This window comes from Echinops telfairi, unplaced genomic scaffold (assembly GCF_000313985.2).
Source record: "Echinops telfairi isolate 266 unplaced genomic scaffold, ASM31398v2 ScPeMD7_18;HRSCAF=68, whole genome shotgun sequence".
Taxonomy (NCBI): Eukaryota; Metazoa; Chordata; class Mammalia; order Afrosoricida; family Tenrecidae; genus Echinops; species Echinops telfairi.
The window spans coordinates 10077501-10090916 of record NW_022103915.1 but is presented as its reverse complement, the minus strand read 5'-3'; the positions used below and the strand labels follow the sequence as shown (position 1 = coordinate 10090916).

Genomic DNA, 13416 nt, shown 5'->3' with positions numbered 1-13416 from the left:
GGAGGGGGAAAATGAGGAGCTGATACCAAGGGCTCAAGTAGAAAGCAAATGTTTTGAGAATGATGAGAGCAATGAATGTGCAAATGTGCTTGACACAATGGATGTATGTATGGATTGTGATAAGAGTTGTATGAGCCCCCAATAAAATGATTACATTAAAAAAAGAAAACACCCATCTCTGATCACATGCCCAGATACAGGTGAAATTAACCTGGATTAACCCACCAATACGAGGTTCCTGACTGCAAGGCTGGTCATCTGTGTAAGGTTTCTAAGAGGCAAAGGCCTTAGGCTGCACCTTCCAAAGTTACTGGCTTACAAAGTAGGTTTGCTTAGCGCCTCTTAGGGGACATCACACACCCATCTCAGAAACATAATGACCTGGTGGTACATTTCATTCTCCCCCACCACCCATGTGCTTCCAGAGCTGCTTGTCACCCAGCAGGGGCCCAACAAGCAGTTGTGAGTGAGTGAGTGAGTGAGTGAGTGAGTGAGTGAGTGAGTGAGTGAATGAGTACATGCGTGAATGGAAACAATGTGCTACGTATACTAGGACCGAGGCCATCTTCCCAGGAATGTCATGGACACTCCGTGTTGTCATCAGCTGCCAATCCCGGCAAGCCAATCCTGCCCCACGTCGGCCCCAGGCATGCAGGACAACTGCTCCGTGGGGGTTTAAAGGCTGGGGTCTTTCAGAAGCAGGCCCCCAAGCTTGTCTTCTGGGAATCCTCTAAACCAAACCCAAACCGAAACAAGCCCGCGGCTGTCAAGTCGATGCTGGTTCACAGCCACCCCGTAGTGCAGAGTAGAACTGCTCCTGTGGGTTTCCGGGGCTGTGAATCTTCGTGGGAGCAGACTGCCTCTGAGCAGCTCTCCCCAGATCAAATTCACTGCGGGAGTCAATGCTGACTCACAGCTACCCCACCCCCCCACCCGCCATGGGTTTCGGAAAATGTAATTGTTGACGGGGATGGAAAGCTGCTGGTGGCTTGGAACTGCCGACCTGACCACTCAGATCGCAGCCCAACCTGTAACCATGACACCGCCAGGGCTCTTTGAGTGCTTGGTAGGACATACCCTTTCCTTCCTGTCCTCCCTCAGACTAGCAGAACCTGGCTTCCGGTGGGGGTGGGGCTCCCAGGATGGCTCCTTCCCGGGCCCACAGCAGCCTCACTGTGCCCGGGAGGTCTTGGGCCAGATCCCACCTGCATGATGGTGCTGCGCTGTGCATGCTGTCAGGTGGGCAGCCCTTGGTGTGGGCTGCTCGTTTGGAGGGCTGGAGAGGTGCATGGCCGGAGGAGAACCTGACCTCTCAGGGATGCCCCGTGTCACTCGTAGTAGTCAGCTACCTTCTGTTCAGCCTGGGCTCATACTGACCATGTGTCCAACGGAGCTAAATGCTGAGGGGCCCTGGGTTGTCCACATGACTGGGGGTCAGCCTGCTGTGATCTTGTCCCTAGTTTCTCATGGACTGAATTTCGGGAGTCTATCACCAGGCCTATCTCACTGCCGCCACGTTGATGCCAACTCCTGGTGACCCCGTTGGACAGGGTCGGACTGCATTCCTGGGAGTTCCCGGGACATTGACTCTTTACAGGAAGTGTCCATCATTCTCCCCCTTCCTTCCTCGTCTATCTTCATCCAGAAACTCTACTGACGCCTGCTCCAGGTTACGGCACCACAGCAGTCTCCATTTCCAGGTGGGTGGAGGCTCTGCCTGGAGGGCAGAAGTGGTTCAATGGCTGAATTCTCCCCTTTGATCCCAGATACCTGGGTTCGATTCCAGCCAGTGCACATCTCAGGGGAGTTAAAGAAAAACCCAACCAGTTGTGGCAAGTTGATCCTGACTCTTGGAGACCTCCGTGCATTAGCAGAGCAGACTGCTCCTCAGGGTAGTCCCGGCTGTCTTTGGGGAGGCGAGTCACCAGCCTTTTTTACCACAGCACCACCCTGCGAGCTTGAACTACTAACCTTCAGGTCAGAAGTCAAGCACAAACCATTGACACCACCTGGGAGTCTTTCTCAATGAATGACTCTCCTCCAAATCCATTCCATGACCAAGTTTTCGTCCTCAGCCCATTGTCCCGTGGGGCCACACGGCCCCTCCCACTGCTGGGATATGCGGCTGCTCCTGGTCTCTCCTGACAACATGCCCACCCCTGGCTGAGTTGACCCATCGGCTCAGCGTCCATCCTCAGACCCCTTGTCCTCCTGGGGCAGGGTCAGGAGTCCTACCTCCTCTCAGGGCGGGCCCTGCTGTCCAGCTGGATGGATCCCTGTCGGGGGAGAGACTCTTGTGCCCCCCTTTTCTGGGGACCCTGGAGGCACCTGCAGCAGCAGAGGTTTGCATCTTCAGCTTTCTGACCTCGGTTTGATGCAAGATTCAGGAGGATCCCAGGACAAAAGGAGCCCCGAGGTGGGGATGTGAATGTTTAACTGGGCGTGGCTGCTAATCAAAGGCTGAGGGTTCGAGTCCCCCCAGAAGTGCCTCGGAAGAAAGGCCCAGTGAGGTACGTCTGAGGCAGTAGTCGTTGGGAGCCCCGTGGAGTGTGGTTCTGCCCCGGCACACCTGGGGCGCGGGCAGGGATCGGAGTGGCTCTGGGAGCTGACCTTTGCTTTCGGGCATAACTACTCATTGGTCACAAGGCCCAGGCCGACTTTATTCACACTTTGCACACAGAGGGGGTGGCCCTCACCCAGGGGAGAAGGGGAGGAGATGACATACCCCTGGCCCCCATCATGGTCACCCGGCCACTGGGTTGATGACTTTTCCCAGGAAGAGCAAGCTCTCGGTGGTCACGTGCCACAGCAGCAGTAGGAAAGGCCTGTTGAAATGGGCGTGGGGCCCTGTCCCTGCTGCGGTCGCCGAGGCTGCCGGGGCCTGGGGCTGCAAGAGCAGGCTGGAGGCAGCCCCGGCCTGGGTCCCCTTCTCGCTCATGTCCACCACTGCCTTGTGGGACACCTGGGGACAGAGCAGAGAGAGATGCATCTGTTGGGAGCCTCTGGGGATGCAGTGGGGTTCCCCTGCTCCCCTACATCATCTCCCCTCCTCTCCCCATTCTCTCCCCTGCCCCCATTTTCTAGGGTTCCCCCGACACTGGGGACCAACGGGTCTCTTGGACAGCCCTCTTTACGCAGGCCTCGGCGTCCTTTCCAAACCACATGGAACCTCTCCAGGCCTCGGCCTTCTCGTCTTTAAAATGGGTCGGTGGGCCCAACCCACTGGTTCTCCAGCCCAGCTCAGTGGAACCCTAGCTTCTTGGAGAAGCCTGGGGAAGGAAGGCGGGGCGGTGGCAGGTGGCTGTGCTCAGTGCCCTGCCCCCTCTGCAGCCCTTCCTGGGAAGAAGGGTAAGGACCATAAGGAAACACTGGCCTAGTGCCCCGTCTCCCTTCTGAAAACCGATGAAGAGAGACATCTAGTGATGAAGGCAAGCTTGTAAGAAGCAAAACTCTTGCTTTGTTTTCCTGATTTACACGTTGGGACTCTCTGTCTCTCTCTGCGCTCGCTCTCTGTCTCTCTCACACACAAGCACATCTTGCTTGAAGCTTTAGTTTCGCATCAACTCTCAGCTGGTTTCCTATGAAGTTCAGAACATAGACTCAGAGGGCGATGAATGGCTTTATTCTTAGAAACAGAGAAAGAAGAGAGAGGGAAGGAGGGAGGGAGCCAAGAGAGAGAGAGAGAGAGAGAGAGGCTAGAGGGTGGGTAGAGGGAAGGAGGGAGGGAGGGAGCAAGGGGGAGAGAGAGAGGCGAGAGGGTGGGTAGAGGGAAGGAGGGAGGGAGGGAGCAAGGGGGAGAGAGAGAGGCGAGAGGGTGGGTAGAGGGAAGGAGGGAGGGAGGGAGCAAGGGGGAGAGAGAGAGGTGAGAGGGTGGGTAGAGGGAAGGAGGGAGGGGGGGAGACAAGAGGGTGGGTATATAGAAGGAGGGAGGGAGCCAGGGGGAGAGAGAGAGGCAAGAGGGTGGGTAGATGGAAGGAGGGAGGGAGCCAGGGGGAGAGAGAGAGGCGAGAGGGTGGGTAGAGGGAAGGAGGGAGGGAGGAGGGGCTAGAGGAAGGACACAAACAGCCCAACAGCAGGCAGGACCTTTGCTGCCTGCTCTCCTTGCATCGCCCTCTTTCCTGTTCTGTTTCTGTCTATAGTCCATGGCCATGACACTGACTCCGGGTGATCCCAGGAGACAGAGCAGACCTGCTCCGGAGGGTTTTCTTGGCTGGCGTCTCTGTGCAGGAGGATCTCCAGGCCTTTTTTCTGTGCTACCGCCAGGTGAGTGTGAATCTGCCAAGCGTCAGTGAGCAGCCAAGTGCTTCTGCTGCTCAGGGGCCTTCGGTCCCTGGTAGAGGATTACATGCCCTCCCTCCCCCTGTCTGGGGACTCCCAGTGACTCCCTGGGAAGACACGGCCCCACCCACTGATCCCGGCCTTCGCTCTGGCAGGGTGTGCCAGCAGCTGAGGTTGCGGCCACGCGTGAGCAGCAGCCTTGCACTCTCGCTCCCGTTTTCCGGGGCTGTGAGAACTGTGCGGTCCCAATGGCAGGGCCTTTCTTCAACCTTCAACCTGCATCCTGTCAGCAGAGGGCCGGGCAGGGGGTGGTCTTGTAACAGGTTCTGAGGTCGGTGGGGGAGGGGGGCTGCTTGTTATTGCGGCAAAGCTAATACCCATGACTCTCTAGACCGGTGGTTCTCAACCTGTGGGTCGTAACCCCTTTGGGGTCGAATGACCCTTTCACAGGGGTCGCCTGATTCACAACAGTAGCAAAATGACAGTGAGGAAGTAGCAACTAAAATAATTTGATGGTTGGGGGTCACCCCCACATGAGGACCTGTGTGAAAGGGTCAGGGCACGAGGAAGGTTGAGAACCACTGCTCTAGAGCTACTAGGAAGGCACGTGGCCTTAAACCACCTGTCCTGGGAAGAAGCAGAAGCAATTGAAGTACACCCACTGCTCACTTATCGACTACCTTATTATCCGACGGTTCTCACCGATGACAACAATAAAACTATTAGACTGATTGGGCTTAAGTGGAGAGCAAATGTTTTGAGAATGATGAGGGCAATGAATGTACAAATGCGCTTTACACAATTGATGTGTGTATGGATTGTGATGAGTTGTATGAGCCCCTAATAAAACGATTAACACCCCCACCCCCCAAAAAAAGAGTGCATGTCTGGCAGGTGTGGAAAGGAGCCCAGGTCACACAGTGGGCTGCAAGTCAGGCTGCTAACCTCAAGGTGAGCTGTTCAATATCCCCAGCGGATCTGCAGGAGGAAGATGAGGCTGCCTACTCCCGTAACGAGGTACAGCCTCAGAAATGCCCAGGGACAGTCCTGCTCTGCCCTGCAGGGTCACTGTGAGTCAGAACCCAGTCGACAGCTGTGAGTTTTGTCCATAACGGTTGTGGCGGTGAGAGGTGGGAAGGTTTAGGTTCTGTGTCGGCTTGGTTGGGCTGTGATTCCCAGTGCTTTGTCCTGAGGCCACTTGGCGGTCATGTAAGGATGTAGTCAGGTAAGGATGTAGTCCTCCTCTGCGCTGTGATCAGATGTAATCAGTTTCCATTTTCACACTGTGCCGATTTGCAAAGGAGGGCTCAGTCTTTGAAACTGAGCCCTGTGGATAAAGGATGCTTCAGTGGAAAGCAATGTCCACACTGTTATGACTCCCTAGGGACCCCAAGTGGTGACCCCAAATGGATCTCCAGTACCTGATACCCCTGTCCTGAAGAACGGAGCCTTCTAGAAGAAGGCGGGTGGGTGGAAAGGAGCTGCCACTGAGCTGTTTGCTTGGGCAAAAGGAAGAGACGGGAAAAGCACAGGGAAGCAGCTTTCAGATGCTTCACAGCCAAGGGAGACAAAGACACCCCCCCTTCTCTGCCCCCCACCCCAGGCCCACAGGAGTCCCTCACCCTGGAGGCGGTGTAGTTGAGCAGTCCGGTGATTGCCGAAAAGTCCTCTTCGAGGCTGAAGATGTCGGTGAGACCCATCCTGGACAGGACCTCCTCCAGGGCATATGTTCCCGAGACAGAAAACATGGGCAAGTGCAAATCCAGCAGGCTGGAGGGAGAGTCCCACAGAGAAACGGGCCGTCAGGTCCAGGCTCTGCGCTGGCCTGGCTGTCTCCCTGAGTGGCGGGAAAGAGATGCTTCCCAGCCGGAGGCCTGAGGGCTCTGGGTCTTGGAGGTACTGCATCCCAGAACTCTCGGGGCTGCATCTGAGAAGAACTCTGGCCCAGCCTTGTGTCTGCGTCACCCTGCCCTGTGTGGGCTCAGCTGACCAAACCCACCTACTAGTCCTGTTAGGTAAGTGCTGCCGAGATCCTCCCACCTCCATAATCTGCTTCATCAGCAAGAGATGTGCGCTCAGACTGCCAAACGGTGTCCTGAGCCCAACCATGTCCCTATAGACAGCTCCCACGGGCCACCTTCATCCCTTATCCCTGTGACTTCAGCTATTCCCGGTCAGCCCACAGAGGAGAGAGAGAGAGAGAGAGAGAGAGAGAGAGAGAGACTGTCTGAAGCCATCCCATTTTGGAGTGATTTGTTCCGCAGCAAGGGGGCCCTGGAGGCAGAGTGATTAGGAGTTGAACTGCAAACAGCAAGGTGAACAGATCGAAACCACAAGCTTCTCCTTGGGAGAGAGATGGGGCTTTCTACTCCAGTCAAGAGTACCAGTCCTAACCGAAAAGTGGGTGAAGGGAGATGTCGGACAGGGCAAGATATGACAAAATACCAATTTATAAACTATCAAGTGCTCATGAGGGAGGGGGAAGAGGGGAGGGAGGGGGAAAATGAGGACCTAATGTCGGGGGTTTAAGTGGAGAGAAAATGTTTTGAGAATGATGTACAAATGTGCTTTACACAATTGATGTGGGTATGGATTGCGATAACAGTTGTATGAGCCCCTAATAAAATGTTTAAAAAAAAAAAAGACACACAGCTTCGCCAAGTCAACTTTTAACAGCACAGCTGAAAAGCTAGCTCTGACCATAATTGATTGTGCAGCCATATCCTTAATTATTAATCAAAATGATCAAACCGAAATTCAGTACTCAATAAGAACACCCCCCATACATTTGTCTGTTCTCTTTTCATAGAAATGAGATCATACAGTATTTGTTCTTTTGTGATTTACACAGGGTTTTCAGGGGCTATAATCTTATGGGTGCAGGTGGCCAGGCCTTTATTCCAAAGCACTACTGGGTGGAGTCAAACTACCAACCTTTAGGTCATTTATATTTTAGGTTATAGTTACTATTGGATAGTTGCACTCAAACCATTTAAATTTAAATGGGGGCTCACGTTCTCTTTGTACATCTATATTTATTATTGGATAGCACTGCTGTGCAGGAACATTAAAGGGTGAACTTGACCAAAAGAGAAAGAGAGTACCAGTCCTGAAAGCCCACCAGGACAGTTCTGCCCTGTCCTACAGGGTCGCTATGAGTCAGCCTTGGCTCAAAGGTGGTGGGTTTGGGGGACGGTGTTTTGCAGCAGTAAGAACCCAGACCCCAGGGGCTGACTGTTCCTCAGAGCAGCCCATAAAGGAAAACATTCACTTCCAGTGAGTCGATGCTGACTCAGAGCGACCCCGCAGGACAGGTAGAGAGGCCCCTGTGGGTTTCTGAGACTGTAACTCTTTATTCAAATAGAAAACCTCCCCTTTTTCCCAGGGAGCAGCTGGTAGTTTCGAACTGCTGGCCTTGCAGTGAGCAGCCCAGCATGTAGCCACCATGACACCGAGGCTCAGCCCATAAAGGAGGCTGCACCCTAAGAAGGGTCCCCAGGGGGACCAGACAGAGCTGATTTGCCGTGACAAACCAAATAAAGGCCAGTGAGATGAAATGCCACGGAGGAATGTGCCACAGGGTGCTTTGTTTTGATCACGGTCTCGTTGGCATGGGTGTCAAAGATGTTTTCATTCGAAGAAGAGGCAGCTTTTAGAAATATCCACCGCAGATGGAAACAAACAAACAAACCCAATCGGGGGAGGAAGGGTTAAACAAACTCTGGTCCATACCCATAATGGGGTGGTCTGCCTTTCTGAAATCAGGGGGGAGACTGCCAGGCACCTCGTGACATGGGCAACCTCTGAAGACTGTGCTTGGGGAAGGAGGGAGAGCGGGAGGGAGAATCGGAAGGAGGAGGAGGAGAAGGGCCACTTACAATGGGGAGAGGATCACCGGGCTACTGCCACGGTTCTGATGTCGTGGGCTGTGCACCTATGACTAGTATGATGTGTATGTGTGTGTTATACCCCCACAGATAAACAAGAAAACAAACAAAAAAATAATTAGAAAAGAGAGCGAGAGAGGGTCACAGCCTAAAAATCACTCCAGTTCCCTCCAGTTTCCTTGCCCACCATCTAGACACTGGTCTGATGGGCTATCAAGGAGGAGTAGAATGGAAATGCACTTCAGTGCTTTTGTGGCACGCAAGCTAGTTTCAAACCACAAAGTGCACACACACACACATACACACACAGTGATATGCGGGCATCAAGATTGTGCTCAACAATTGTACTGGGTCTTATTTGTTCCCTAGATGTATTTTGATTGGTGGAAAGAGGGGAGCCAGAGGAAAGGGGTTGGGGCCAGAAGGAGACTCAGACGGGGGAACACTGATCACCACCCAAGGGAGCAGTGAGCATGCACTGGGCACCCTGCGAAGTTCTCTCTGAGGGCCAATGCGGGAGTTTCCCAAGTCGGTGGGTGGGTTTTACGACCTCACATTTGCAGCCAAAGAGAAGAAGGGAGAAAAGTTTCCAAGGTCTGCGATGTGACGGTGCGTGTGGTCTTGCCACCGGAGTTGTTCTAGGACTGGTCTTCCGAAGAGGACTGACCTTACCTGGGCAGGAGCAGCTGGTCCCATTTTCTCAGGGTCTCTGGTCGCAGGGCCGCCTCTACCTGTGCCATCTTGCCCGGGTCGGGAAGGATCAGCAGGGCCCAGGCGTTCCCACTATACTTGAGCTGCAGGACGGTGCAGGCCAGCTCCTGGTCATAGAGGAACCTGTGCATCTCCTTCTGGTGCATCATGGGGACCCGGAGAGCCGTCCTCGCGTCCACAAAGAAGCGCTCCCACTTCTGCGTCTGGTAGCGATGGAAAGGATGCTTCCACTTGGCTGAGGACACAAGACCCGTAGCACCATGAACCCCTTCTCCAAGAGAGCCGCTCTGGGCAGACGGACACAATGCCACCTTAGCCTGGCTTTCTCGCGGGAATACATTTGAAGCAAGCCAATGACACCAGTATGGGGATCAGAAGGCCAAGGTTCGGTCTGACGCAGCCGCTCAAGTACAAGAAGTGCCCAGAGCATGCTTCGATTCCCTTTCAGAACCGCTTGGCTTTCAACAGGCCCAAATGGATGCCCGTCTGCTAAACCCCTTGTGCTCCTCAGACTGAAGAAGAAGGTATGTGTGGCTGGCAGCCCTGGTGAGGAACATTGAAAGTCCCACGGACTGCCAAAAGAACAAATAGATGGATCTTGGAAGAAGTTCAGCCAGAATGGTCCTACAAAGCAAGGGTAGTGAGACCTCATCTCGTGTACTCTGGACAGGTTGTGAGGAAAGGTCGTCCTTGGAGAAGGAAGGCCATCACGCTAGGTCAGGCGGACCCTCTGTGACAACAAGATGGATCGACATACAGGCGGCAGCAATGGGCTCAGAGGTAGCGACAATTGTGAGGGTGGGCAAGGACTGAGGGGTCTGTTGTACTTGGGGCCACTTGATAGCCCTTAACAACAAGCACCTTTTAGGAGTCCCCAGGGGGTGCACAGGAGTTAGTGTGATTAGCTGCGAACCAACAGGGTGGAAGTTTGAGCCCATTTAGCGGCGCCTCGGAAGAAAGGTCTGGCTATCGACTCCTGAAAAAGCTGCCACCAAAAACCCTATGCTGTCAGAGCAGCGAAGAAAAAAATTGAACAGAGAACAACAGTACCCTTACTCTTCACTGACTTCTTCATTTAACGACCGCTTGAATTTCAGTCACTAATTAAAAAAAAATCCACCATCCGATTATTCCGTGCCGTGGGGATGTACATCTGGCAGTAACCAGCACGGAGGGGAGAGGGGAGCATTATAACCCTGGCTGGGAGGGAGAAGGGGGGTTGCCAACGTGGCTGAGCGGTGATTCTCGGTGGCTTGTGTGGATGTAATCCGGTGGCTATGTCATCACTGGGTTGAGCAGGGATGTGATGATACGATCACCCTCCATTTTCACAGATCAGGGGTTTTCACCTAACCCTTGGTGTTTGGCAGCACCCACGTGACAATGCGAGGAATGGGGGTAGAGAGACTCAGCAGATTCGGAAGTTGGTTCTTTACAAACGAAAACCCAAACCAGTGAAATGAAAAAAAACACTAGGGAGCACGGGCTACTAAAAAACACTGGTGGCACGGTCTACTAAACCCGCAAGCACTGAGCTGCTGACCACAGGGCCAGGGTTCAAAGCCACTACCCGCTCTAGGGGAGAAAGATGAGGCTATGCTCCTGAATGATTGACAACCTTGGATATTATGTAGCGTTGCTATGAGTTAGAGTCTACGCCATGAGGTGAGTTTGGATTTTGGGGGGTTTTTTGGAGGGGCCGGGTGGGGTGAGGGGAGATGAAGCATAATTCCCCTCTTGTATATAGATCAGGATCTCCATGACTCAGAACTGACCCCTTTAAAAGGTTAAACAGCAAGCGATGTCACTTGGAGGACTCGGGTGGGCCTTGCCCAAGCCATGGTCTTCTCTATCTCCTCATATGCCCGTGAGAGCTGGGCGCTGAGAATTGACGGCCAAAGGAGAACTGATGACTTTGATTGAAGGTGTGGGAAAAGCAAATGGAAGATGCCACAGGCCTGCCGGGAGAATGAGCCAACCCGGCTTGGAAGCAGCGCAGTCCTGACGGCCCTCAGAAGTGAGGCTGGTGAGACTTACTCTCATGTATTTTGGGCGTGTTAGGAAAGCCTGGTGCCTGGAGAAGGGCATCATACCAGGTGAAAGAGAGGGTCAGAGGCCAAGAGGGAGCCCCTCAATGGGATGGGCTCACACGATTGCTCAAACATAGCGGAGGTAAGGATGGAGCAGACCGGGCAGTGTTTTGTTCAGTTGCACGTGGGTCTCTACGAGTCAGAGCTGAACAACAGGTGTGAGCCGTTTCTTCTCCACATCTGTGCAAAACATGAGCACGAAGCAAGCTGTGCCATCCCCGTGGTGAGACAAGGTAAGGGAATCCTTGGGAATGGACATAAATGGTCGTCCATACACTTACATAAATGTCCTCAGTTTGCAGAGCAGCGACAGAGCCGGGGTCTGATTCCACAGCCAAGGTTCTTGACAAACACTAGATTTTGTAAACTTGAGCTGGAGCTCAGGCCCAGGAAAGCGCCATCTCCTCTAGTGATGGCCAAGGGCTGTCCACTGCCACTCCCCGGTCTCCACACCCCAGCAGGAGGGAATTCCAGTGGTGCAAACAGAATGTGTGACACCAATGCCTAGTCACACTGAGTGAGACGTGCAGACCCAGCCAGCCTCAGCCTGTCCGCAAGCGGAGCATCTTCTCTCTTACAACCCCTAGGGACCCACCCTCGTGACCCACAAGGACCCCTGACCTGGTCCCCTGCAAACACTGACCCTGGCACAGGTTCATGCTCAGATTCTGGGCCATCCTGTCCCTCCCGCCTACACTTCATAAGTCAACAAGCTTTGTTGACTCTACCTTACGAGCCAGAACTTTGGTCAAGGCCACCACCAGGTCCCACTCTGCCGCTTGTACTTCTCTGCAGACCATTTTACAAGGGACACTAACTGATCTTCCCAGAACAGATCTGCTCATGTCACTCTGTTGCTTGAGCTCTTGGGTAATTCTGTGCTCCCTGAAGCTAAAGTCCAGGATCCTCAACATGGCCTTGGCCTCCTCTTCAATGAGGTTGCTTGGCATTTCCTCTGAGCACTTCACTATGGTCGTCCATGTTCCAGGCATTCTAAGCTGATTTCAGTTTCTGGAAGATGCAATTGTATCTCTTTCCCCTGGACCTGTACACGTGCTCTTGTCCAAACCAGAAACCTATCCCCCCACAGCCTCTTGCCTGAGGACATCCGACTCATGCTCCATGTCTCAGCTTAGACACCACCTCTTCTAGGAAGCCTTCTCTCTCTCTCCCAGTCTGGATAGGCATCTCAGGGAGAACTTCCTGGTGCCCATATCCACTCCAACAGGGCATCGACATTGTACTGGGCTGTCATCCCCTCTTTACTTATTTGCGACCCCATGACCAGGAGCCATAGAGGTGGGAAAACTCTATCTTATTCTTACTTTTTTTTTTCCAATCCAGAGGGACCCCAGAGGACAGGGTAGAACTGCCTCTGTGGGTTTCCAAGACTGTAAATTTGTATGGGAGTAGAAAGCCTCGTATGGACCACACGATACCACCAGTGCTCCCTAGAAGTTAGCAAAATCCCTAACATGTAGTCAGTACGTCATATGTCTTCTCGAATGTATGAACGAGTGAATGAATGACATTCCTAGAGGTCAGGAGCCCCACATTTAGTTTGAAATACTTCAGGTAGGAGACATTATCAATGTGGTTGGGCCTGCATTCAACTCTGGAGAATCAAGGATGTGGATTAAGACTCAGGCCCTTGAGTCTTCTGGTCAGTCGTGTAGAAGAAAGAGAAGAGGGGGACTGTCCTCTTGTGAGGACACTTAGAAATCATGAATCAAATACTTGGGAAGAAATGAAATAAATGCCTACGTTCAAACCCAAGAAGAAGGTGCCATTAACACAGGAGGAAGTGGGGCACCTGAGCTGGAGCGGCGGTCCCCTGGCTCCCAGGTTCTCGGTCAGAGGTGGACCTCTGGGAGAGGCGCTGCACGTCTTCTCAGGGCCGGGAGTGGACCTCAGGCCCTGCCCTTGTACCTGAGCTCTCGGCAGGTGGCCTGGATGGCTCCCCGTGTGGGCAGGCTGGACTAGACAAGTGCTTAGCAGCCAGGGAATGAAGCAGGAAAACTCACCAGGGTCCCAAGACCAAGGGTGGAGGGGCCCACCCATAGAGAGACAATCCTATAGATCTGAATATAACGCCATAGGATATTTTGTTCTGAATAACAAATGGGTACTGTAAGAGTAGGCTGGATCATGTATATATTTTAACATGAGAACGGAAACAGGGGCAGAGGGAATAAGGCGAGAGGACCGAAGCAAGGGCTGTTGCTGCAGGTGCAGGGAGGCCTCCGCCAGGAGAACCAGCCACAGGACCCCAGGGGCTGCCTCTGGGGAGCAGGGCCACAGGGTGCCGGGGTGTGCTCAGGAAGTAGTTGTCGCTATTCAGTGGGCCTGTGAAACCTTGTGCTGATACGTGTCTGCTAAAAAGTATTAAATAATGCAAAGAGAGAAGAAGTAGAAGAGGAGTTAGGAAGGAAGGAAGGGAGGGAGGGAGG

General features: G+C 53.3%; 1 protein-coding gene across 1 annotated transcript in view; it reads right to left on the bottom strand.

Annotated features, from left to right (window-relative positions):
* Positions 1-2639: 2639 nt before the first annotated feature.
* Positions 2640-13416, bottom strand: part of SERPINA11 (serpin family A member 11) — a 15370-nt gene continuing 4593 nt past the window's right edge. The window contains exons 3-5 of the mRNA XM_013003744.2: positions 8838-9111; positions 5901-6048; positions 2640-2962 (exon numbers count right to left, since the gene is read on the bottom strand). Coding sequence (XP_012859198.1) covers positions 2744-2962; positions 5901-6048; positions 8838-9111 — 641 coding nt within the window. The 3' untranslated portion in view covers positions 2640-2743. The remainder of the gene's footprint in view (positions 2963-5900; positions 6049-8837; positions 9112-13416) is intronic.